At 42.1% G+C, this 27850-nt stretch overlaps 1 protein-coding gene across 4 annotated transcripts in view; it reads left to right on the forward strand.

Annotated features, from left to right (window-relative positions):
• Positions 1 to 27452, forward strand: part of ect2 (epithelial cell transforming 2) — a 35847-nt gene extending 8395 nt beyond the window's left edge. For 2 of the 4 annotated variants that reach the window (XM_036978253.1, XM_036978251.1), the window contains 15 exons: positions 381 to 606; positions 1570 to 1694; positions 2760 to 2879; positions 3101 to 3169; positions 3249 to 3359; positions 3564 to 3660; positions 4588 to 4669; positions 4807 to 4885; positions 11647 to 11766; positions 12877 to 13015; positions 17799 to 17953; positions 18702 to 18809; positions 18951 to 19091; positions 19710 to 20078; positions 26465 to 27452. In XM_036978253.1, the coding sequence (XP_036834148.1) occupies positions 381 to 606; positions 1570 to 1694; positions 2760 to 2879; positions 3101 to 3169; positions 3249 to 3359; positions 3564 to 3660; positions 4588 to 4669; positions 4807 to 4885; positions 11647 to 11766; positions 12877 to 13015; positions 17799 to 17953; positions 18702 to 18809; positions 18951 to 19091; positions 19710 to 20054 (1917 nt within the window). In that variant the 3' untranslated portion in view covers positions 20055 to 20078; positions 26465 to 27452. The remainder of the gene's footprint in view (positions 1 to 380; positions 607 to 1569; positions 1695 to 2759; positions 2880 to 3100; positions 3170 to 3248; positions 3360 to 3563; positions 3661 to 4587; positions 4670 to 4806; positions 4886 to 11646; positions 11767 to 12876; positions 13016 to 17798; positions 17954 to 18701; positions 18810 to 18950; positions 19092 to 19709; positions 20079 to 26464) is intronic. The other 2 variants (XM_036978255.1, XM_036978254.1) reach the window with 1 other exon arrangement.
• The last annotated feature ends 398 nt before the right edge of the window (positions 27453 to 27850 follow it).

Genomic DNA, 27850 nt, shown 5'->3' on the forward strand with positions numbered 1-27850 from the left:
CTATACCTGTATCGCACACATCCTCACGAGTCTCCCTCTGTGGTGCGAGTGAAGTGAGCTAGGAAAATCAAAAACACTTTGTCCCAACTCAATCAAATAGGCTCCACAAAAATAATTGAGTTGCTGTAATATAAAGTTTTTCTGCATTTTTCAAAGTCTCTCAGCATGTAGTCTTGCAAACCATCTTAACAATTTTATCAAACTATTATATAAATCTGAGTATTCCCAATTGTAGTTGTGTGCATGTAAATGTAGTCCGTACACTTCCACGTCACTGCTTTGCTTAATAAACTAGGTGAAATTATCGCGGTGGGGGTTTCGTCAAACTTGTTATCTCCATACACCTTCATCCGTCATGCCCATGTTTCTGCTACTCTCAGATGGACAGTCCTGTGATGAAGAAGGCTGTGTCCCTGCTGTCCCTCAACACACCCAACAGTAACCGGAAGAGGAGGCGTCTGAGGGACACTCTGGCCCAGCTCACCAAGGAGACGGAGATCTCCCCCTTCCCTCCCCCCCGCAAGAGGCCTTCTGCCGAGCACTCCCTGTCCATTGGTTCTCTGCTGGACATCTCCAACACCCCAGAGACCTGCAAGGCCCTGGCAGGTGAGAGGAGCCATAGTCACTCATAATCAGCCAGACGTCATGTCACAGTTCTGGGAACACTTTGACGGTTGTTAATAAGCCCCTCTGTCCTCGTTAAAAGTTATTGCAGGCAAAAAGAGACGGGGTTTATAGCATAATTAGGGTCTCACGTCAGTTGTAATCAGGGCCCTGTCATAGACTGTGGGGACAGTCACTGCTGGTTGCAGAGGGAGGCAGGAAGAAGCAACACGCTCTGCTATTCTGTTTGAACCCCCCCCCCCCCCCCCCAATGAGACTGAACACCCTGTCTTTCAGAGAACAGTGTAGAGCGCAGCAGGCGTATGAGTGTATGTGCTGAGACCAGCAGGCAGAGGAGGATGAGGAGTGCCAGAGAGAGGAGTAGGGGGGCAGACCAAGAGTGGACCTTCCACTGCACTAGCACCCCTACCCCTCAGCAGGAGACCGGCACACTAGAGGGCCTCCCATGCCCCCAGCCGGCCCAGGCCTTAGAGACGGAGGAGGCTTCATGGATGGACTCGTCCCAGGAGTCACTCTATCTTAGCGCAGGCCAGGAGAAGACAGGTCACTCAGTTGAACTGTCACTGTGATGGAATCTGATTTTGCATTATATTAGAAACTGTATACGTTTTTTTTTTTTTCGTGCTGTCTTGCTGATCAAAGAGGTACAAGAGGAAGAATAGTAGATTGTTAAAGCTCAGAGTTGATTTGAGGGTAAGATGATATGAAATACACTTGTTGCCTTCTCAAATGATTCTTGCTAGCTAAGACAAAAGCCCAACGCTTCCACAGAGTAGCTCTCACTTTGTATGTCAGACAATATACTCTTATTTCCTCAACTATGAGACATACAGGAAGTCAAAAAGTACAGAAGTTCTGGATTGTGTATTGTCGAAGAAAACAACATGTTTTTCTCCATTGTCTCAATCAATATTCACTTCTTGACTCTCTCTGGCACTTTCCCAGAACACTCCCGGCCGTCGAAGAGCTCTACACCTGCTGTCCTGAAGCAGTCTGCAAGATGGCAGGTCTCCAAGGAGTTATACCAAACAGAGAGCAACTATGTGGATATTCTCACCACAGTCATGCAGGTTTGTTGTTGCTGTGGACATGGGTTCACATAACACCACCGGGGATGCTAGGGTCCTTATCAGGCTGTCCCACCGGTGCCTGAGTCCAGTGACCAGTGGGGGAGAAAATGAATAGGATTATGAGCGTCAAGACTGTCAGCAAGGAAGGCAGGCTCCCACTCACACCACACCACTCACTCTGTTGCTCATCGATCCAAGCCTCAGGCCTTTCCTTGTCTCATTGCTCCCACTTTGGCAGCTCTCCATCTCTCTCTGCTTGCTATAGCATTACTATGATACCAGTAGAATGGAATGTCCTCGCTCACTCTCTGGTTAAGCAAACATCACTATGCCAAAAATAATGTACCCACTCCTTAGCTCACTCACCCCTATGAAGTAACCAGTAGTATTATGTCCTCTGCCCCATGTCCACTACACCATGCAAGCTCAGATGAGACAGATGGCAATCTTCACATCAAATGGTCTTTAACACTGACTGCTGACAGGTCGACCTCATGTCCACTGCCTTCTGAAGTTCGCCGATAAGCTGATCTGCCAAGAGTGGGCTTGAATACTAATTTTCCATTATGATTCACACATGTTGGGCGCTCGTTAAAATGTGTTTTTATTAGAACAAATTGTAATTAAAAGCCATTTAGAGCCTCTTTTTATACCTTTTACAGGGAAAGCTGAATATAGCTTGGCTAGATCACAGGAATTTTAATGGGATTAATTCCTGGTAGTTGATTAGATTAAAGACCTATTGTTTGGGTGTTTTCTAAGTCTTTGATTAGATGGGAAGGGAGGTTGGCTTGTTATATTTAATACATACCTGCACTCTATAAATATTTTTCTCTTCCCCAATGCTGAAAATAGATTTAGTGTATGTTTTTTATGACATTCTGGTTGTAATATTCAATCTGAAATAGTGAGGCCTTATCTAAACCACTTGTTTCACAGCCAGTTGGTTGACTTCTCCACCCATGCATAAGTCAATGGTATCTGTATTGGGGTGTGTGTGTGTGTATTGGTTAAGGGAATAGTGGGATCTGGGCTGTGTCTCACCTGAAATGTCTATTCCTATAGTTGTTCAAACTCCCCCTGGAAAAGGAAGACCAGGTTGGAGGACCCATTTTGGCTCAGGAAGAAATCAAGACCATCTTTGGCAGCATCCCAGAGATCTATGATGTACACACCAGGATAAAGGTAAGCACTTCTCTCCTGGAAATGTCCAAAGTTTTTGATTATTTTTTACTAGGCAAGTCCGTTAAGAACAAATTCTTATTTACAATGACGGCCTACCCCTGCCAAACCTGGAGGACGCTGGGCCAATTGTGCGTCGCCCTAATGACCTGAACAAGAGTTCAGTCTGCAGTAGTCATCTAAAGGCCCTCTGTGTGTCTCTGCTTATTGGGTTGTTTTGACAGGCCGATCTGGAAGTGCTGGTTATGGACTGGTCTGAGGACAAGAGTGTCGGGGACATCATTCTCAAATACGTGAGTATAACAAGCCTTTGTTCTGACTGTTGTATTTAGCCAATTTTGGACATACTGACTGTTCCTTTCTCTCTGTCAGTCTAAAGACCTGGTGAAGGCTTACCCACCATTCGTCAACTTCTTTGAGATGAGCAAGGATACGATAGTGAGGTGTGAGAAGCAGAAGCCACGTTTCCATGCTTTCCTCAAGGTATGTGAGATTATGTACATTCGTGTATACATCCATGTGGGTGTGGGTTTTGAAGTTACCATATGCCTCATGTTGAAGATCTTTCATTTCTCTTCTCTTTATGTGAAGTAAGCTTTGAGAAACTCTGTGAGCATGTTTATATGAGTAGTTTGCGACATCTGTCAGGTCTCCTCTCCTTCAACATTAGTGTTTTCTTGCCTCCAGATCAATCAGTCGAAGCCCGAGTGTGGGCGGCAGAAGCTGGTGGAGCTTCTGATTCGCCCCGTGCAGAGACTGCCAAGCGTTGCCCTCCTTCTCAACGGTAGACTACACCACACACACTGCTCACACTTGACAGCCACATGTTGAGAAACATGCTGCATATGTGCTATGATGGAAGTACTAATTGCAATGCATTCTCCTCAGCTGCAGTATGAAGAAGTGTTGCACGGTATCGCGAGACTGTGGTACTTTTTAGATACTACAACATTAAAAACGGTTCAGTTGTAGTATTTCTGTTACTTTCGGTACTTCTGTCAAATGTGTCTCGTGTCGTAAACTGACTGAGCGGATCGTGTCTGTCAATTTGTCTGAATTCTATCAAGGCAGTACTAGGCTTAGTTTCTTGTGCAAAGGGCAGTCAGCTTTATGGAAACGCGGGAAACACTTTGAAAGCACTTTTGTTGGCCCTTGTTAAAAAGACCAGCTTTCCATCACAACCTCATTTATTTTTCAACTCCTAAAAAAACTAGCGCCAGCTGCACTTTTTTGAAACAGTATCAGCAAAGTGCTCCGCAATTCGGCGTGACTGCACCCGGGAGACCGGGGCTGAATGAAATTTGATGTCATTTTAAATGTAACACGGATCAATTGTAACAGGTAAGCAAGCAGGCCTACATTACATTTACTGTGTTGCATATTGTTTTGAGAAATGTAAGTCATCAATATGTTGCTAACTAATAAGTTGTAACTAGTTTAGCCTTCCACCAAAAAATTCTCCCTGCTCTTTTTTTTGCCGTGGCATCGTTTTGGTATAGAGTATCGTGATACTAAACCTGGTATCGAATTCAAAATTCTGTTATCGTGACAACACTAGTATGAAGAGTGCTTGATTTGCAACTGAAGTGTCATAAAGGAAAAATATGCTCCACTGTTACAAATTTGTCCTTGTCATATCAGTTTGCCGTTGACTTTTCATTATTCTATCAATTATGTATGTTATTGTCCATTGACCCCATCCATGCTGCAGATATTAAGAAGCACACTGCCGATGACAACCCTGACAAAATCACTTTGGAGAAGGCAATCGAATCACTCAAGGAAGTTATGACGTGAGTCAACTGTGCATTTCCAGCAATGCCTGAAGCATTTTATTGTAATGAAGTTGAAGCTTCATCCATTATCCCTCACATTTACATAAAATTATTGTAGTATCAGTTGGCTAAACGGAATGCATTTTATCCCCCAGTCATATAAACGAAGACAAGAGAAAGACAGAGGGACAGAAGCAGATCTTTGATGTTGTCTATGAAGTTGACGGCTGCCCTGTAAGTTTGTGTATTTCGTCACTAGAATGTGGCAAGCTTTGTTGAGCCTTTAATCTGTAAATGGCTGTCCTTCAGCACACTAACGGCCAGGCCTCTCCCTATGCGTTCAGGCTGATACCCATATTTCAAATTTCCCTGGGATGCATTTTTCGCGCTGTTCAATGCATATGTTTATCTTGTAATGCATGGCTTATTGTGCATGTTTCAAGCTACATTCTGGATATAATTTTTTTGCGCTGTGTGTATAATGTGAACCAAGCCATTCTTCTGTGTTCTGGTGTCCGGTTTTGAGGTGATCATAGTGCACTTGAGTTGGTACTAGAGGGAGTCAATTGGTACACCTCTGGGCTGTGAGGATAGCTCTTATCTGGATTTGGTTAAGCAGAGCTAGGGCTGTTAGGGTGACTATATTAATGCCACATATTAAGTCATGACCGCTGTCAAATTCCACATTACCGTTGGGTCACGGTAACTAGGTTTCTCCAAAACTGAGCACTGATGGTTATTAGTAGTCTACCAAACTTGCTAACTGTAAGTCACTAATGGCCGGTACTCAGGTCTCTCTAATCATTCTGACATCAATGCAAATCGAAAATCAAACCAAACACTTCATGAGAGCCCTGACATTCAGCGTTTGAGAGGAATAGGATCGTTTGTTGGGCTGTGAGAGCCAGCTCCTCATAGCTGGTTTATGCATGGAATGAAATCCGTGTTCCTATAAGCCCAGTTTGTGCTACATTTTTACAGGCTATGCAATTGAGTGAGAACTGAGTTTTGATGGCCTCTATTAACAAGAGGATTCCATCAGCTTTCCATAGGCAAGGCCTACTATATATTTGTTTCTCAAGTTTCCTAATATTAAGCTCTTTGCTTTGCATTACAATCGGAGTAGCCTACCTGGCTGGCATGAAAAGCGTCCTCCATTCGCTATTCAAGTGTATATAGATGTCTTTTTTTTACCCAGCCCCTGTTCCGACAGGTGCATGAAAATGGTCAATTACCCTAAAAATAAATATATATATATACAGTGCCTTGCGAAAGTATTCGGCCCCCTTGAACTTTGCGACCTTTTGCCACATTTCAGGCTTCAAACATAAAGATATAAAACTGTATTTTTTTGTGAAGAATCAACAACAAGTGGGACACAATCATGAAGTAGAGCGACATTTATTGGATATTTCAAACTTTTTTAACAAATCAAAAACTGAAAAATTGGGCGTGCAAAATTATTCAGCCCCCTTAAGTTAATACTTTGTAGCGCCACCTTTTGCTGCGATTACAGCTGTAAGTCGCTAGGGGTATGTCTCTATCAGTTTTGCACATTGAGAGACTGACATTTTTTCCCATTCCTCCTTGCAAAATAGCTCGAGCTCAGTGAGGTTGGATGGAGAGCATTTGTGAACAGCAGTTTTCAGTTCTTTCCACAGATTCTAGATTGGATTCAGGTCTGGACTTTGACTTGGCCATTCTAACACCTGGATATGTTTATTTTTTTTAACCATGCCATTGTAGATTTTGCTTTATGTTTTGGATCATTGTCTTGTTGGAAGATAAATCTCCATCAGGTTTTCTTCCAGAATGGTCCTATATTTGGCTCCATCCATCTTCCCATCAATTTTAACCATCTTCCCTGTCCCTGCTGAAGAAAAGCAGGCCCAAACCATGATGCTGCCACCACCATGTTTGACAGTGGGGACGGTGTGTTCAGCTGTGTTGCTTTTACGCCAAACATAACGTTTTGCATTGTTGCCAAAAAGTTAAATTTTGGTTTCGCCTGACCAGAGCACCTTCTTCCACATGTTTGGTGTGTCTCCCAGGTGGCTTGTGGCAAACTTTAAACAACACTTTTTATGGATATCTTTAAGAAATGGCTTTCTTCTTGCCACTCTTCCATAAAGGCCAGATTTGTGCAATATACGACTGATTGTTGTCCTATGGACAGAGTCTCCCACCTCAGCTGTAGATCTCTGCAGTTCATCCAGAGTGATGATACAGTTTTATATCTTTATGTTTGAAGCCTGAAATGTGGCAAAAGGTCGCAAAGTTCAAGGGGGCCGAATACTTTCGCAAGGCACTGTGTGTGTATATAAATACATGAATGTATGTATGTGTGTGTGTGTATATATACTAAATACTGTGAAAGACTAGATTAAATTGAGAATAGTCTGATGGGGTGAGAATATTATCACTTGTGAATGATGCCCAGCGTGTGCAGTCTAAGGCTAGAAACAGCGCATTTTTGCGACTTTTCCCATCATAGTAGCGTGCGTCATGTAGCCTTGCCCATAGGCCAATGTGTTTTGATAAGGTTTGCATCACAACTAATGTCGCCAAATAACTCCAAAAACGTAGCCTAAAGGCCCAAGACCCCTGGAACACAGTTGGATAGCTCATATATACAGTGGGGAGAACAAGTATTTGATACACTGCCGATTTTGCAAATTAATTACTTAAATCATACAATGTGATTTTCTGGATTTTTGTTTTAGATTCCGTCTCTCACAGTTGAAGTGTACCTAAGATAAATTAGACCTCTACATGCTTTGTAAGTAGGAAAACCTGCAAAATCGGCAGGGTATCAAATACTTGTTCTCCCCACTGTATGTAGCCTACAGAGCATTATCAAACATGTTCTTATAAACCCAGTCTTTGCGCAATCGAATTGCGATTGGCGATAGCATTGTCAAATTGTGAATGAGAGACTGATTAAGTGTGTGCAGCCTGTGCAAGAAACGGAGCAGAGTGCTTGCCTTTCATGCCATTTTTAAAAAATCATTACTTGCGTCATGCATCCTTGGAATGTATTAGAAATCAAAACCTATAGCCTAACATTTGTACCACAATTAAAGTTGCATGAATAACACTAAATTAAACATATAGGAGGACCTACTTCTTTGTTAACCGCTCAACACGGAATATCCGCATGTGAGCACTTCCTTGGGAATCGCTTGGGGAAAATTTTATTTTATTCAGCTATGTTCAATTGTGTTCTTACTTTAAAATAATGCCACAGTAATTAAAAGCAAATCTTGCCTGCTAAATGAACTAGTGTAGTCCACAGCCATTTGTCATAGCCAGATCAGGGCCTAACATAAAGACGACTCAGAGTATGCTATTCTGTCTTCTGAAATAGGCTACATTTTCTTCATATCATGTTTCTTTAGACCTGTCTAAAGCATGAGCTGGTGCACACCCAGAGAAAATTATTTATTGTGGAGGTGCTGACTAACAGCGAAATTAACTGGAAGCTTTTAAAATATTTGCAAACACTATGAAAACACTACCGGTCAAAAGTTTTAGAACACCAACTCATTCAAGGGTTTTTCTTTATTTTGACTATTTTCTACATTGTAGAATAATAGTGAAGACATCAAAACTATGACATAACAAATGGAATCATGTAGTAACCAAGAAGGTGTTAAACAAATCAAAATATATTTCAAATAGCAACACTTTGCCTTAACAGCTTTGCATACTCTTGGCATTCTCAACCAGCTTCATGAGGTAGTCCTCTGGAATTTATTTCAATTAACAGGTGTGCTGCCTAAAGTTCATTTGTGGGATTTCTTTCCTTCTTAATGCGTTTGAGAAAATTATTTGTGATGTGACAAGTTAGGGGGTATAAGGACTTGGTCTTTTATTTGATAAAAGAACAAGTCCATATTATGACAAGAACAGCTCAAATAAGCGAAGAAATGACACTCCATTACTTTAAGACCTGAAGGTCAGTCAAGACGGAAAATGTCAAGAACTTTAAACATTTCTGCAAGTGTAGTCGCAAAAACCATCAAGCTCAGTGAAGAAACGGGCTCTCACGAACACCGCCACAGGAATGGAAGACCCAGAGTTGCCTCTGCTGCAGAGCATAAGTTCATTAGTTACCAGCCAAATTGCAGCCCACATAAATGCTTCAGATTTCAAGTAACAGACATATCTCAACATCAACAGTTCAAAGGAGACTGTGTGAATCAGGCCTTCATGGTCGAATTAATGGTCAAACGAAACCACTAAAGGACACCAATAAGAAGAAGAGACTTGCTTGGGCCAAGAAACACGAGCAATGGATATTAGACCGGTGGAAATTTGTCCTTCGGTCTGATGAGTCTATATTTGAGATTTTTGGTTCCAATCTTTGTGAGATGTGTGTGAACGGATGATCTCTTTATGTGTAGTTCCCACTGTGAAGCATGGAGGAGGTGTGGTGATGATTTGGGGGTGCTTTGCTGGTGACACTGTCTTCGACTTATTTAGAATTCATGGCACACTTAACCAGCATGGCTACCACAGCATTCTGCAGCGATATTCCATCCCATCTGGTTTGAGCTTAGTGGGACTATCATTTGTTTTTCAACAGGACAATGACCTAACACACCTCCAGGCTGTGTATGGGCTATTTTACAAAGGAGAGTGATTGAGTGCTGCATCAGATGACCTGACCTTCACAATCCACTGACCTCAACCCAATTTAGATGGTTTGGGATGAGTCGGACCACAGAGTAAAGGAAAAGCAGCCAAGTGCTCAGCGTATGTGGGAACTCCTTCAAGACTGTTGGAAAAGCATTCCAGCTGAAGCTGGTGGAGAGAATGCTAAGAGTTTGCAAAGTTGTCAAGACAAAGGGTGGCTATTTTGAAGAATCTCAAATATAAAATACATTTTGATTTAACTTTTTTTTTTTTTTGCCCTGTCTAAAGAAATAATTGATTTACTGTGATGGTGTAGGCTATATATTAAATTATTAGAATTGTTCAAATGTAGATGTTCCCAAGGTTAGCCTCATATTGTGCTCTATTGCCCGTGCAATGGGAAAATACGTTTTTGTTGACTGCAGTAACTTTGTTGTAATATCGCAAACGAATGTGGCAGTTTCACCACTAAGGATTCAAGCTTTAAATGAGGCCTGTGATTGAATCATGAAGGTATCTCTGGTGATGTTTATTTATTTATTCACAAATGGCTGTTGGATGTCTTTGGTTGAGTGTAGAGGTCGACCGATTATGATTTTTCAACGCCGATACCGATTATTGGAGGACCAAAAAGAGTCGATACCGATTTTAATTGGCCGATTTTAAAAAATATTTTGTAAATTTATTTGTAATAATGACAATTACAACAATACTGAATGAACACTTATTTTAACAATATAATAAATCAATAAAAATCCATTTAGCCTCAAATAAATAATGAAACCTGTTCAATTTGGTTTAAATGCAAAAACAAAGTGTTGGAGAAGTAAAAGTGCAATATGTGCCCTGTAAAAAAGCTAACGTTTGAGTTCCTTGCTCAGAACATGAGAACATATGAAAGTTGGTGGTTCCTTTTAACATGAGACTTCAATATTCCAAGGTAAGAGGTTTTAGGTTATAGTTAATATAGTATTTATAGGACTATTTGTCTCTACCATTTGTATTTCCTATAGCTTTGACTATTGGATGTTCTTATAGGCACTTTAGTATTGCCAGTGTAACAGTATAGCTTCCGTCCCTCTCCTCGTTGTGTTCCTGGCTCGAACCAGGAACACAACGACAACAGCCACCCTCAAAGCAGCATTACCCATGCAGAGCAAGGGGAATAACTACTCCCAAGTTTCAGAGCGAGTGACGTTTGAAGCGCTATTAGCGCGCACCCCGCTAACTAGCTAGCCATTTCACATCGGTTACACCAGCCATTAGGCTGATAGGCTTGAAGTCATAAACAGCGCTGTGCTTGTGAAGAGCTGCTGGCAAAATGCACAAAAGTGCTCTTTGAATGAATGCTTACGAGCCTGCTGCTGCCTATCATCGCTTAGTCAGACTGCTCTATCAAATCATAGACTTAATTATAACATAACACACAGAAATAGGAGCCTTTGGTCATTAATATGGTTGAATCCGGAAACTATCATTTCGAAAACAAAACGTTTATTATTTCAGTGAAATATGGATCCGTTCGGTATTTTATCTAACGGGTGGCATCCATCAGTCTAAATATTCCTGTTACATTGCACAACCTTCAATGTTATGTCGTATGGCAAATTAGTTCGCAATGAGCCAGGTGGTCCAAACTGTTGCATATACCCTGACTCTGCGTGCAATGAACGCAAGAGAAGTGACACAATTTCACCTGGTTAATATTGCCTGCTAACCTGGATTTCTTTTAGCTAAATATGCAGGTTTAAAAATATATACTTCTGTGTATTGATTTTAAGAAAGGCATTGGTGTTTATGGTTAGGTAGAGTCGTCCAACGATTGTGCTTTTTTTCTGAAATGCGCTTTTGTTAAATCATCCCCCAGCGTTGCATCGATTATATGCAACGCAGGACACGCTAGATAAACTAGTAATATCATCAACCATGTGTAGTTATAACTAGTGATTATGATTGATTAAGTTTAATGCTAGCTAGCAACTTACCTTGGCTTCTACTGCATTCGCGTAACAGGCAGTCTCCTTGTGGAGTGCAAAGAGAGGCAGGTGGTTATAGCGTTGGACTAGTTAACTGTAAGGTTGCAAGATTGTATCCCCCGAGCCGACAAGGTGAAAATCTGTTGTTCTGCCCCTGAACAAGGCAGTTAACCCACCCGTTCCTAGGCCGTCATTGAAAATAAGAATGTGTTCTTAACTGACTTGCCTAGTTAAATAAAGGTCTAACATTTTCAAAATCGGCGCCCAAAAATACAGATTTCCGATTGTTAACTTGAAATCGGCCCTAATTAATCTGCCATTCCGATTAATCGGTCAACCTCTAGTTGAGTGTGATATTCATCCTTTCTTTTCTCTCTTTAGGCCAACCTGCTCTCGTCCCACCGCAGCCTGGTCCACAGGGTGGAAACCATCGCCCTGGGAGACAAACCCTGTGACCGAGGTGAAAATGTCACACTCTTTCTCTTCAACGACTGTCTCGAGGTAACGCCCACATCAATTAAATAATAACAAAAGTGCAAACCCTCCCATCTGGCATGCCATACGGGCTCAATAAAATACTGAACATATTTGAAAGGGGAAAAAACCTACCATTTGAACTTTGGTCTTGCTCACATGCCACCTTATTGTGACATGGCTTTAAATTGTACAACTTTACAATACACCTCAAACGCTCTCCAAGTTAACACCATTGCTCATTTTCACCATCTTGCCATACCAGCTACTCCCCTTGTCGTCCTCTCACCCTCCGCCTCATTATGAAATCTTTGGAATTTGAAATGCTTAAATGGAGATTGTTGGAGGGGAAAAAAGTGAATTATTTATCGATGTGCGATATATCGTTGCTGACAGTTTCTTATCGCTCTCCTAATTAGTGAAGTGTTACATTAGTATGGGGGTGAGCAATCAAACCCAGAATGGGTGAGGCGTCCTGATTCAGGAGAGTCAGAGCGGCCTGGTAATGAGGATGGGGAGAGCAGGGGCTGCACTCTTGAATTATTCATTGATTAACTCCTCTGTATTCAGATCTCCACTCCTCTCTGCCCGATAGATATCACCCTGCCTTCATGGGACAGATGCAAACCTCCGCCCCGGCCCCCACACCGGCCATTGAAACGCATGCTAATGACTGGGACCTTTTGCCTTGTATAAGAGGCCCTATTGATTTGTCACAGCATAACCTCTATCACCCCTCCCCCTGAGGGGACACATACTTCAGATAGGAAGTATGTAGTAAAGATACGTTTTTGTTATTTGTCAAAGATTATATTATAAAAATCACCAAAATATAAGCTAGACAGGGACATTTTAAATTCTAAAAACAATGAATTCAGTAGTTGATTTTTATGTTTGAGTAAAAAACAAATCATGGAAACATTTTAACGAACAGCGTGCAATTAGCTTTAAATGTGTCTTGACTTCATGGAGAAATGTGTAGAATTGCAAGAAATTGCCTTAACATTTAAAAAATCTCAACATCGCCAAGACGGGGGACTCTAAAAGTTTCTCAAATTCAGACTGGCCGACTGCACCCATTGCCACACCCACCACCTAAGCCACTTTTTGATTCAGAATTTTTGTCTGTATTTGCAGATTGCCAGGAAGAGACATAAGGTGATCAGCACCTTCAGGAGTCCTCTGGGCCAGACGCGGCCTGCAGCCCAACTCAAACACATCACCCTCATGCCTCTGTCCCAGATCAGGAGGGTCTTGGACCTGCAGGATACAGAGGGTGAGTGAGCCCCAGCTCCTGGCATGTTCTCTACGGAACTACGTAACACACAGTGCTTAACCCCCTTGATACGATGTCCGCGCCCCCGCAGAGGTCTAATTAGCATAATAATAATACAAAACCTAAAAAGTCAGTTTAAGCTATAGATGTTTTTTTGGATCTGCTGTTCCATGTAGTGAATATGTTATTCAATGTGTTTGTATGGGCTTATACTGTAGCACTAAGCCCCCCACCCCCAAAAAAAGATATACATATACATATACATCTCTCACAATTTCTAACAGATGCCTCAAGTCCTCAACGGGCAGCTTCATTAAATAGTACCTGCAAAACACCAGTCTCAACGTCAACAGTGAAGAGGCGACTCCACGATGCTGGTCTTCTAGGCAGAGTTCCTCTGTCCAGTGTCTGTTCTTTTGCCCATCTTAATATTTTTATTTGCCGGTCTGAGCGATGGCTTTTTCTTTTGCAACTCTGCCTAGGAAGGCCAGCATCCCCGAGTCGCCTCTTCACTGTTGACGTTGAGACTGGTGTTTTGCAGGTACTATTTAATGAAGCTGCCAGTTGAGGACTTGTGAGGCATCTGTTTCTCAAACTAGACAGTCTAATGTACTTGTCCTCTTGCTCAGTTGTGCACCAGGGCTTCCCACTCCTCTTTCTATTCTGGTTAGAACCAGTTTGCGCTGTTCTGTGAAGGGAGTAGTACACAGCTGTGTACGAGATCTTCAGTTTCATGGCAATTTCTCACATGGAATAGCCTTCATTTCTCAGAACGAGAATAGACTGACGAGTTTCAGAAGAAAGTTATTTGTTTTTGGCCATGTAGATATTCCATAAAAAATCTGCCGTTTCCAGCTACAATAGTCATTTACAACATTAACAATATCTACACTTTTGAATATGTATGGATATCTGTCTCTCAATTCTAAATGAAGTAGCTGTGATCCTTAGTGTGAACTTGTGGCGAAATCTGCACAGAGCCTTCACCGTGCACTGCCACTTTAAGAGCGCATGAGCAGTAAGGAAGAAGAATATAAAGAGAGCTCGTTCAGCTCTTTGGGGAGGGGCTCTTTGGTGGCGCGACAGTTTGATTGTGTGTGCTGTGCTGCAGAAGTTTTGTTTGTTTTCAGCGTGTGTAGTTTATAGAGTATTTAACTCAATCATCGGCGTAATCGCTCTAGGTCGTGGTTGTTTTTGTTTGGGACCACGCCCGTTATGGATCGCATGGATTAGTAGCAACATTGTTGCGAAGCTTTAACATACAAACCATCGGACAGTCAGACAGTACACCTGCACGCCTGAAGACCACAGCTAAGACCTCTCTTGTTCTCTTTCTCTTTTTCTCTTCCCTCTATCGTTCCAGTGCTTTACCCTGAAACAGACTCTCTATTTTTCCAATGCACTTCCCATTGAAGTGCATTAGAGCTGGACTATTATTGCCCTGCCTGAAGTATTTGGACATTTTAGTTAAAAGGGAGGTTGCTTGCCAATTGTGTATTGTTATGTGAACTGTATTGAGATGTACTAATGACATGTGGCCGAGAAGACTGGACATTTTTAAGGCCTTTGTTGTGTCGATGAACACCCCCCACATTCATACCCTCTGCACTCATCTACTAGAAAATAATACAGATTATTGCAAATCCTATGTTGATGACTGGGTTCGTTCTTGTATGAAGTTGCTGTTGAATTGCTCTGCCATTATTAGTATTAGTATTATTGTATGAGGTATTCTTGTTTGGGTTACCCCTGTGCTGTGATGTGGGTTTTATATGGTGTGTATTCTCTTTTCTCTCCACTGGCTATCTGGTAAACAGGCTACACTCTAGGCAGTCTCTTCTGCTGATGTGTGTGGGTCTGGTAGTGGTTCTCTCTATTCTACTCTTTTCCTTTCGGCATGGTTAATACCTGCCTGGCGCCCGAACAAAAGCTTTCTTTACCCCTCTCTAATAAATACCGCTACAAACTTTTCTATATACAGTGCCTTGCGAAAGTATTCGGCCCCCTTGAACTTTGCGACCTTTTGCCACATTTCAGGCTTCAAACATAAAGATATAAAACTGTATTTTTTTGTGAAGAATCAACAAGTGGGACACAATCATGAAGTGGAACGACATTTATTGGATATTTCAAACTTTTTTAACAAATCAAAAACTGAAAAATTGGGCGTGCAAAATTATTCAGCCCCCTTAAGTCAATACTTTGTAGCGCCACCTTTTGCTGCGATTACAGCTGTAAGTCGCTTGGGGTATGTCTCTATCAGTTTTGCACATTGAGAGACTGACATTTTTTCCCATTCCTCCTTGCAAAACAGCTCGAGCTCAGTGAGGTTGGATGGAGAGCATTTGTGAACAGCAGTTTTCAGTTCTTTCCACAGATTCTCGATTGGATTCAGGTCTGGACTTTGACTTGGCCATTCTAACACCTGGATATGTTTATTTTTGAACCATTCCATTGTAGATTTTGCTTTATGTTTTGGATCATTGTCTTGTTGGAAGACAAATCTCCGTCCCAGTCTCAGGTCTTTTGCAGACTCCATCAGGTTTTCTTCCAGAATGGTCCTGTATTTGGCTCCATCCATCTTCCCATCAATTTTAACCATCTTCCCTGTCCCTGCTGAAGAAAAGCAGGCCCAAACCATGATGCTGCCACCACCATGTTTGACAGTGGGGATGGTGGTGTCAGGGTGATGAGCTGTGTTGCTTTTACACCAAACATAACGTTTTGCATTGTTGCCAAAAAGTTCAATTTTGGTTTCATCTGACCAGAGCACCTTCTTCCACATGTTTGGTGTGTCTCCCAGGTGGCTTGTGGCAAACTTTAAACGACACTTTTTATGGATATCTTTAAGAAATGGCTTTCTTCTTGCCACTCTTCCATAAAGGCCAGATTTGTGCAATATACGACTGATTGTTGTCCTATGGACAGAGTCTCCCACCTCAGCTGTAGATCTCTGCAGTTCATCCAGAGTGATCATGGGCCTCTTGGCTGCATCTCTGATCAGTCTTCTCCTTGTATGAGCTGAACGTTTAGAGGGACGGCCAGGTCTTGGTAGATTTGCAGTGGTCTGATACTCCTTCCATTTCAATATTATCGCTTGCACAGTGCTCCTTGGGATGTTTAAAGCTTGGGAAATATTTTTGTATCCAAATCCGGCTTTAAACTTCTTCACAACAGTATCTCGGACCTGCCTGGTGTGTTCCTTGTTCTTCATAATGCTCTCTGCGCTTTTAACGGACCTCTGAGACTATCACAGTGCAGGTGCATTTATACGGAGACTTGATTACACACAGGTGGATTGTATTTATCATCATTAGTCATTTAGGTCAACATTGGATCATTCAGAGATCCTCACTGAACTTCTGGAGAGAGTTTGCTGCACTGAAAGTAAAGGGGCTGAATCATTTTGCATGGCCAATTTTTCAGTTTTTGATTTGTTAAAAAAGTTTGAAATATCCAATAAATGTCATTCCACTTCATGATTGTGTCCCACTTGTTGTTGATTCTTCACAAAAAAATACAGTTTTATATCTTTATGTTTGAAGCCTGAAATGTGGCAAAAGGTCGCAAAGTTCAAGGGGGCCGAATACTTTCGCAAGGCACTATAGCTATAGCTTAGTAGAACCCCCCCCCCCCCCCCCCCCCTGCTTATACATGGCTTAGACTCTTGTGGGTGAACGTTATTATTAAGCAGGACCGTGCTGGTTTGTGTGATTCTTTCGGGTGAATACGGTGTTCTCTGAGCATGTTTATTGCTAATTCTGTCCTTGTCTCCCCCTGTATACTTTTGGTCATGTGAAATGTCATTCATAAGCATACTGGATAGCCTAATGTTGGGAGTCAACAGTAGTTGTCTGATATGACAGCCCAGACATAATCAAGTAAACATCTCTCCTCTCTCCCACTAGCAGTTCATGTTTGGCCTTGTAATAGAGCTGCTAGGTTTAATTTCACTGTCAGTATGCACTGTATTAGCTATAAGCAGTGTATGTTGATTAGGACTATGACAGTCATGGAGTTTTTGTTAATATTGGTCAGCCAAAAGACTGGTCACGGTTATAACTGTTTGAGTAGCTAAATGCACTTTTTTTTCAAGAAGCACATTTTCTCCTCTCTGAATGTGCTGCCATAGAAATTAATCAATAGAATTGGCGTCCCCGTTCAAGTCAATGATGTCGTAATGGGTGGACTGGCAGCCATTGCGAGTGTAAGAAAAGCATAGGAGGTGTACCTATCAATATGTGCTGTGATTTGAGTCAACTCAACGGACATTACAAAAAACACATTAAATTGCGTGAGTCACATTGCTAACATAATTTGTATGAACATTCTACAGTACCATGGAAATTATTGCATCACAATGCCAGGCAGCCTTTGTGAGTGTACCAATGAGTTTACCAGTCAAATTGCAAGGGCTAGAGGTTCCAATTCGATTCATGGGGGGGGGGGGGGGTGTTGCCTAGTCATCTGAAGACTAGTTTGCTACAACACTGCTTGTTTCAGCAAGGACCAACAAAGTTTCATCACGTTAAGAGTCCACGTTACCGCAGAAATGGACGTGACCGTACGAATGCCCGGCCGTCTCGTCTTAAGTCACCTTTTCGTTACACACAAAATAACCCGGTTATGACTGTTATTCCATAACCGTTGGTGGTTATACAGAGATGCCCCTCTACGTGTCTTAAAGAGAAATGGAAGAAATGTTTGGGCAGCTAGACTATTTTATACATCGAGTCGACCCAACCAGAAAGCTCAAATCTTTCTCCCTACCCCCCTCTCTCAGATTGCCATAATGCCTTTGCCCTGGTGGTGCGCCCGCCCACGGAGCAGGAGAATCTTCTCTTCAGCTTCCAGCTGACCACTGAGGACACAATGAAGTCAACCTGGCTGAAGATGCTCTGTCGCCAGGTGGCCAATACCATCTGCAAGGCTGACGCGGTGAGAGATGCGAGAGACAGTGGTCCACTGAGTCGCTATAGGCCAGACGGGGCTGGGTGGGAGGGCTCCTAAGAACACAAGCAGCAACACATGCTGCCTGTCTGCTCGTCCTCTCACTAACACAGACAGACTGGCCGGAGGGACCAAGGCCTCCCTCACTGGTCTGGTGTCCTCATGTAGAACAGTGACTGGTCTCTGGAGGTTGAAGAGGACACAAATGCTATTATTTAATTATTTAGGCCACTTTTATCACTCTTTAAAATTATATTGCACAAGAGTCCTTTTTGGTCATTTTAATTCTATTAGATTGTCCTCTGTGGTTAAACTGGAAGATGGATTAATGTAATTAGAAGTGGAATTGTATTTGAACTTTAACACTTCAGACATAGATGGGTTGGTTTCTCTCCTCCACAGGTCTTTTCACTGATGTAGTATTAGGGATTGATTGAGGAAGCTAGCTAGTAATTGGCTACTACAGTATGTTTACCATCATAATTAAAAACAGGTGTAATAAGCTTCGGCGGTGTGCCCGGGCTATTCCAGCTTTGAGTGAGGTGTCCACTAGGTGGCGATGTAAACCTCTACTACCACCTGTACTTGCTATCTTAATTGATTCACTGGCTCTCCCCGCACCCTGAATACCAATGAGCTCTAGCTGCTTGCAAAAATGGACAACTGCTTCTCACTTTGCATTTTGACAGCGTTGCAGAATGGGCTGAATATTTATATTTGTTTCTATTTTAAACAGCAAGATCTAATTCAGTGCACTGAGCCTGACTCTGTCCAAGTGAGCACAAAGGATATGGACAGCACACTGAGTAAAGCCTCTAGAGTCATCAAAAAGACTTCAAAGAAGGTAAAATGGGCTCCGAATTAGCCCGTCTCACTACTGTATTCCACACAGGCCTTTGCTGGATATTAGACATGTTCACAGCTGCATGTTAGAAAGAGCTATTTTGAGTCAGGTTTTGAGTGTGTGACTGTGTTTACACCCCAGGTAACGAGAGCCTTTTCCTTCACCAAAACACCCAAACGGGTGATCCAGAGAGCCTTCATGGCCAACAGCACCCCAGATGACAACAGCCCTGGCCCTAGCTCTGAGAACATGAGCCGTGTGGGCAGCAGTGCCACCCTGTCTGTAAGTTCATCCATCCATCCCCACCCTTATACTTCCAAGTCCAGGCCTTGAACAAGGCTTGTCTAACCAAGTCAAGAGGCTAAAGGGGAATATTTCAAGTCAGGAGGTTAACAGGGCTATGGCAGAGGAAACATGTAATTTACCATTTTGACATGGGCTGTCTAATTGCACCAAGTACCTTGTTTCCCTCTGAAGATCCATTTGCAGTGCTCTCCAAAGCACGATGGTAAATGGGATACACATTGGGAGTTTATGTCTAATGGTGAAATTGCTGTTCCTCCAGTGCAAGCTATTTTATTTTGACAATGGCTGCAGTTTTCACATGCCTGTTTTTAACTTTTAGACATTTATTTCCTGTTCTAACTGCGTCATTCTTAATTTTAAAAAATCTTTGATTACCCTTTTTCCTGATATTTCTTTCCTTTTACTAAAACGGTAAAGATTAATCATACAACACTAAATATTTGAAGGAAGTTACTGCGCTCCAACTTGGCTATTAAAGAGATTTTAAGTGCACCTTGGTGCAGTGGTGGGATAAGTAGTCTGTCCTGTGAGTTCTCTCCCCCAAAACTCTGACACCCCCCCCCCCCCCCCATGCTCTGATTTGTGACTGTGTAGATGGCTCGCTCTACCTCCACATTCAACCTCAGTGGTTCCACCAAGAACTCTGCTGCTGCCGTGGTGCAGCGCTCAAACTCCCTGGACAACGCCCCCTGTCCCCGCCTCTGTGTTCCCCTCTGTATTCACACCCCTGATCCCACCCCTAGTCTACCCTGCCCTGAGGAGACCCCACCTGGACCCCAAACCACCCACACCATGCCTCCTTACTCTACCAGCCCCCCTTCCTTGAGGATCCCGTCCAAAGGGAGGATTCCACCTGGGGCTTGCAGGTACCTGCAGGTCCCCTACTCTGACCCCCGCAAGGCAGGCTGCCTGAGCCCCCGCAAAGAGACCCTCCTATAGGCGGCTGACTGACCTCAGACTGATGTGAGCATCACTACGCTGGCTTTAACTCACTGGGATAGGTGCTTTGGTGGTGGCTGTCTCACTGACTAACTCCTAATTCCTGGACTGTGCTGGCACCAGGGCTCAAAATAAATACAAATATTGGTTGCACTGGTGCTCTTAACTTAAAGGTGCTACACAGGATTTTTGCATTGTAGATTAAGAAAACATCCATAATATATTCACAGTATTACTTACTTGCCAGTGTTGTGATTGGCTGTGATATTTGACTATTGATTTCTGCTGCTGGAGCAATATCTGTTGTCAAAATGTGAAAGCTGTTCTGACTTTGGCTGTGTTATCTAATGGAAATCGCTCTGTCATTTCCTGGTTGCTAAAATTCGACACTAAACTCAATTTCAGTTTGTTAGAAAACAACCACTGAGGTGGGCTCGGGAGAGACGAAGGTTGAAAGTCATGCGTCCTCCGATACACAACCCAACCAAGCCCTAACCCGGGCGACGCTAGGCCAATTGTGCGGACCTCCCGGTCGCGGCCGGTTACGACAGAGCCTGGGCGCGAACCCAGGGACTCTGATGGAACAGCTGTCATGGCGCAGTGGTTAAGGGCGCTGTACTGCAGCGCCAGCTGTTCCACACAAGAGGTCCGCACAATTGGCCTAGCGTCGCCCGGGTTAGGGAGGGTGTCCTTGTCTCATCGCGCACCAGCGACTCCTGTGGCGGGCTGGGCGCAGTGTACGCTAACCAAGGTGGCCAGGTGCACGGTGTTTCCTCCGGCGCATTGGTGCGGCTGGCTTCCGGGTTGGATGTGCGCTGTGTTAAGAAGCAGTGCGGCTTGGTTGGGTTGTGTATCGGAGGACGCATGACTTTCAACCTTCGTCTCTCCCGAGCCCGTACGGGAGTTGTAGCGATGAGACAAGATAGTAGCTACTACAACAATTGGATACCACGAAATTGGGGAGAAAATTTAAAAACATTTTTTTTTTTTAAACAACCACTGAATAGTGTAGGGAATCATTGTACCAGCCTAAATCGCTTTGAAATATATTTTCAATCAAATACTGTTTTTACAGACGTTTGAAGCTGGTGCAGTAACTTTCGGTTTTGGTAGGTACAGCGATTTAGATGGTACAATGATTCCCTACACTATTCGGTGCTTGTTTTCTCACATACAGTGCATTTGGAAAGTATTCAGACCCCTTGACTTTTCCACATTTTGTTACGTTACAGCCTTATCCTAAAATGTACTCAATTGTTTTCCCTCAATCTACACACAATATTACATAATGACAATTTTTTTTTGCAAATGTATTGGATTTAAAACAGAAATATCACGTTTACATAAGTATTCAGACTTTACTCAGCACTTTGTTAAAGCACCTTTGGCAGCTATTACAGCCTTGAGTCTTCTTGAGTATGACACTACAAGCTTGACACACCTGTATTTGGGGAGTTTCTCACATTCTCTGCAGATCATGTTAAGCTCTGTCAGGCTTGGAGAGGGTCTCTCCAGAGATTTTCGTTCGGGTTCAAGTCTGGGCTCTGGCTTGGCCACTCAAGGACATTCAGAGACTTGTCCCAAAGCCACTCATGCATTGTCTTGGCTGTGTGCTTAGTCGTTGTCCTTTTGGAAGGTGAACCTTCGCCCCAGTCTTAGGTCCTGAGCACTCTGGAGCAGGTTTTCATCAAGGATCTCTCTGTACTTTGCTCCGTTCATCTTCTCCTCGGTCCTGACTAGTTTCTCAGTCCCTGCAGCTATAAAACATCCCCACAGCATGATGCACTGTAGGGATGGTGCCAGCTTTCCTCCAGAAGTGACGCTTTGCAATCAGGCCAAATAATTAAATCTTGGTTTCATCAGACCAGAGAATCTTGTTTCTTATGGTCTGAGGGTCCTTTAGTTGCCTTTTGGCATACTCCAAGCGGGCTGTCACAATTCTTATACCATTTTAAAGGTAATCTTGTTGTTAATCCCACCAAAGTGTCCGATTTCAAATATGCTTTTCAGCAAAAGCACTACAAACGATTGTTAGGTCTCCACCAAACGACAATAAGCACAGCCATTTTCCAGCAAAATATAGCATTCACAAAAAGCAGAAATAGAGAGAATTTAAGGTTAGTGATTATTTTTTATTTTTTTACCAAGTCAGTTAAGAGCTATTTCTTATTTTCAATGACGGCCTAGGAACAGTGGGTTAACTGCCTGTTCAGGGGCAGAACGACAGATTTGTACCTTGTCAGCTAGGGGGTTTGAACTTGCAACCTTTCGGTTACTTATCCAATGCTCTAACCACTAGGCTACCCTGCCGCCCCAGATGACACTCATAGGACTTCATGTTACACATTACATGCATGTTTTGTTTGATAAAGTTCATATTTTTATAAAAAAAAATTGAGTTTACATTGGCGTATTAGATTCACTAGTTCCAAAAACATCAAGTGATTTTGCATAGCCACATCGTTTCAACAGAAATACTCATCATAAATGTAGATGATAATACAAGTTATACACATGGAATTATAGATATACCTCTCCTTAATGCAACTGCTGTGTCAGATTTTAAAAATAGATTACGGAAAAAGCAACCTCTGCAATAATCTGAGACGGAGCTCAGAACAGTAGCCAAATCAGCCGCCATGTTGGAGTCAACAGAAACCAGAAAATACATGATAAATGTTTCCTTACCTTTGATGAACTTCATCAGAATGCAGTCCTAGGAATCCCAGGTCCACAATAAATGCTTGATTTGTTCGAAAATGTGTGTTATTTATGTCCAATTAGCTACTTTGGTTAGCGCGTTTGGTAAACAGTTCTGTAACAGTCAGTAGAAACATGTCAAACGATGTACTGAATCAATCTTTAGAATGTTTACATATATCTTGAATAACATTCCAACCGGAGAATTAGAATGACTTCAGATGACCGGTGGAACGCAGGTCCTTCCCCTGTGAACACGCATGGTGAAAGCATGGTCAACTCGTGGCAGCGGTGACTATTTCCTGTCTCATTCGACCCCCCTTCACATTAGTCATCAGACAAAGTTCTATTGACTGTTGACATCTAGTGGAAGGCATAGGAAGTGAAAACTCATCCATATCTCGCTGTAATTTCAATGAGAGCTTGGTTGAAAATCTGCCACCCCCAGAAAAAATCCAAACAGGAAGTTGAATTTCTCAAGTTTTTGCCTGCAATATGAGTTATGTTATACTCAGACATAATTCAAACAGTTTTAGAAACTTCAGTGTTTTCTAGCCAATACTAATAATAATATGCATATATTAGCAACTGAGACTGAGGAGCTAGCCGTTTACAATGGGCACCTTTTCATCCAAGCTACTCAATACTGCCCCTGCAGCCATAAAAAGTTTAAAAAGACTAATAAAAAGGCACGCCAAAATGAGAGCCTACATTGGGCCTAGTCTGAGTACCAGTCTCTTTAGCCTATTTTAGTCAATTTGCAAAACAACATTTAAGAAAGTACCACATACCTAAATATTTATTTTCAACATTGCATTCTCACAACTTCTGCTTTCGCGCTTTCCTCATGCTCCTTTTCATGATGGTGCTAGCAGCCATGTGAGTGGGTGCTAGTTGGCTACCAACTGGAACATAAAGCTAACCAAGACTAACAGACTATACAGCTAGAAGTAGTGAGGGGCGTTAAACTGACTATACTAAACAAATGTAATGTTTTACCTCTGAAATGTTTTCCACACATATGCAGTAGCTTACACCAAGGCCCTTCTCCCACGTTTGCTCAGTCACCACATTTCCCACTCTCCCATTTCGTGGGACCATTGGGGACCGTAGGTCGGGATTGAACAACACATCAGTTATTCCTCATGTTTTGTTATACAAACTGTTTCTTAGCAACAGTATACCAATGTGTTCTGTGGAGAGGAAAAGAGGTGATAGAGTATCAATATTTGCATAATTGTTTGATTTGAGGATAGCTGTGAGGGTATTGAATCAGGATAAAATCTTCTGTTCTCCTTGCTCTCATTTAATAATAGATGGCAGTAAATTGTAGATGGCAGAAAGGCCAGTCTCTTTGGCACATGACATGGAGTACAGGGAGTAAATTGTTTGCTAAAGAGACTGGTACCTAAGCTACATTGGACCTATATGCATCTCACTTACTTTTGAAGCACACCCACTGAAGACATCACTTTTCCTTTCCTTCTATGCCACCAAATGTTTGCATATACTGGAGAAGTTACCAGGTCGTTAGTAGGGCTGAACGATATGGGTAACAACAACAAATCTACCAAATATAGCGATTTGACTTGCGATATAGATCAAAACACTTGGGTGAATTTGTTGGGATCATAGAAATATAATTATTATTTGAATTCTATGGTTGGTGTTTGGCATGACATCAAATGAAAAAGCCAGATATGGGTTATAACAGGGTAGGAACCAAAGTGTTGGTCAGTGTTTCCCAGGGGACTATAATCACATTTTAATAGACATTACATTTAGACAAATGTTTTAAAGTAGACCATCTGATTCAGAACATGCCATTGTACAAACATGCTGATCTACACCAATACTGGTAGCAACCTGTATTAGAGCTAACGTTTGCTTTGCCCTAGCGAGTGCATTTTGCTAAATGGCATTTAGCTATCCAGCTAGCGATAAACATTAGAGATTAGCATTATTTTAGGCTCATGCCAGCTTTCTTAGATTAACTTGCGCTTTGCAGAGCGCAAGATACACAAACTAGTAGTCTAATAGAGAGAACATGTGGATCCATATTTAAAAGCAGCCTCGGAAGCAACATTGCTCTTGTTTTTTAAGAATATATTGAGTGCATAAATTGACAGCATGCTGAAAAAATAAACAGCTCTGGAGAAACTGCTGCCTGCTTGAGTGACGGGGCGGGGCTTGTGTCTGGCCTGGGAACTGGAAGCAAGCAGCCGCTGGAGGGAGAGGACTGGCACTCAGAAGCTGCAGTAAAGCAAAGCCTAATAATCATAACAATTATCTAGGTTCGTTATTTTTTTTGTTCAGCCGGTCTTGTTTGAGCAGTGTAGCAAAGTATTGCTGCTAAATATTGTTTTGTATTGGATTTTTTTTTTTTGCCACAATGGTTCTCAAATAAAACGCCAGGTTGCCCATGCGGCCTTTAGAGCCCTGGGTGGCACTCACTCCCCTGCTCTCTGTGGGATGTTACTTATCTGCTGCACACCTCACTCACTCAGTTCCGCTAACATCCGCCTGAAGCACCGGGCAGACGCTCACTCAAGCTTTTACATAAACCCCCTCAATCAGTTTTGGAATAAGGAGGGATGTATTTTTACAGCAGTCACGGCAGTGGATGATTTGGTTATGATATATGTCCTCCAAAGCAGTAAATGTTGTGGTGACAGTTATTTAATCATTCTCCCACTAATTTAATCCAATAAAGCCAACATCTGTGTGCCGCATGATGCTTGAGTGTTTGGATGGAGGCTCCAGACCTTTTGGCAATCCATCACTGGGCATTTGTGAATCCTGGCACTGACTTCATGTCTGTCTTGTATGGTCTGGTCATTGCTTTTTCACCGCTATTGATCCCAGGTCCTCAAATTAAACCATAATGTCACCTCAAATCTCATTAACATGACTAGGCCCTGTTGAAGTGAAATTGTGTGGTGGTTATAGCAACACGCACGCAATAAGGTGCTGGTGCATAAATTGGGTTGCTATTCAGGCTGGCCTTCCCTTTCCCCCCAGGCATTAGCCAGCAGCAGCCTTACTGAAGGAGTATACATGACACGTACCTGTTTACGCTCCTACCTTTAACACTCGTGTCTCCATAGGGCAGACTCTTAAATAATATGTATGCATTTTAACAAGACAGACTCTGTGCTTCCCCAGAAAACACCCTGCTTTTATGCAGCACCTTTCATGTTCAAGTTGCTGCGGTAACATATAAGTACTCAAGGTTCCTTTTCAATATATCTGATTCATCCACAGTAATGAGCAGAGAGCGAACAGCATCTTTACAACATGACAAAATGTTGTGAATGGTTTAAACGCTTGTTTTGCAAGTTGGGCAGAGAACAGTAATATTCTATTGGCGTTGCTCTATTAGTTCAATGCCAACATTTGGCTGGGAAGGCTGAATGTAAAAGTAATTAAATGAGACTGGTGCATATAAAACGACCTTGTATCCTTCACTAAGCACTTCCCACAAGATTGCTTCTGCGGCCCACATGACAATCCCTCTTCGTGTCAAGGCTTTTAAACTGTCCTCCAGAAGTCCCAGCGGATACTTGTGATCAAAAAGCCCTCGTATAGAAGAACTTAAGTAAACACTCAAGTAACTCATTGTCTTTAAACTAACACTCGAGGGGTCATTTCTGTTTTGGAACACAATCAATTTCCTAATTTAATCGATGTCCCTGTTCTGTTCCCTCCAGGCGATGCACTCTCCGTCCATGGTCAACCTGCCATCCATGTTTGAGAGGAAGTACCACACATTCAGTCGCTCCACAACCCACCTGTTCTGATTGACTCAGAGGGGATAAACCCAGCACGCTCTTCTGCACCGTGCACCCCTCACTGTAATTCAATTAGCTCACCTTTCTGCAATGGTACTGCTGATTGGCAGGTTCTGTAAGTTTTTTTAATTAACACAAGTTCAGGCAGATATTGTCCGACTTGGAAAATGAAGGATGTGTATACCCTTGTATTTAGTGTTTACTTGCAATGTTACAAGTTGGCTTCGTGTGGTAGACATTTTGACATATGTAATAAACAGCCACATATATAGAGAAGACATTCACTGACATTTTATATAGTTTTGTTGTAGAGGTATATAATTCACTGAATGATTAACCAATGAAACTATATCTTTGTTTTATGGGAACAAGCCTGTTGGTTTCACATACTATAGTTTCCAGCTTTTATAAAGCTCTTGAAATGTTTTTACTTTTTATACAAATGATCAGGAATAGTGGAACAAAAGCAAACAAGCTGTAAGTCTAGTTTTTAGTTGATTTATTTTGTTGTCAAGTGGTTGTTTTTGTTCAGAAGGGACTGGGAATGATGCTGCAGTACATATTTATTCTTCATAATCATTTTATAAATAGTCTATAAAAAGCATTTTTCTCTCTTGCTATTAATGTATAATTGTGCCTCTATCCTGTTTGTCTGTCATAATTGGTACTGTATCATCTTCCAATGTATCTGTATCCAATGCACTTACACATGTACATGATCCAACTTTAAACTTATTTCTAGTGGGTTTTTTCAGTTATAGGGTGTTCACTACTTTTGTCAACAGATTAATTAAAAAATAAATAAGCACCCCCCCATCCCCATTCATCTGTATTGAATAGTGGCTATTATTATACAGTCACTTATGGTTTGGAATTGAATTATTTTAATAAAATCCCTTGTATTGAATTATGTGTTTGGGATGGTTTTTGGGGGAGGTTTACATTGTTTAAAAATAAATAACGTATCTGCACTTCACCTATTTAGTTACTTTCTCATTCATTATGTCCTTGGTGTATTATCCTCCTTTAATACTTGGAGGGATGTGAAAATCTGAACCTTGTTCAGTGGGGAGAACAAGTATTTGATACACTGCCAATTTTGCAGGTTTTCCTACTTACAAAGCATGTAGAGGTCTGTAATTTTTATCATAGGTACACTTCAACTGTGAGAGACGGAATCTAAAACAAAAATCCCACAGATTAAGTAAATATTTGATAACCTACCAACCAGTAAGAATTCCTGCTCTCACAGACCTGTTAGTTTTTCTATAAGAAGCCCTCATGTTCTCCACTCATTACCTGTAT

This window comes from Oncorhynchus mykiss, chromosome 5 (genome assembly GCF_013265735.2).
Source record: "Oncorhynchus mykiss isolate Arlee chromosome 5, USDA_OmykA_1.1, whole genome shotgun sequence".
Lineage (NCBI taxonomy): Eukaryota > Metazoa > Chordata > Actinopteri > Salmoniformes > Salmonidae > Oncorhynchus > Oncorhynchus mykiss.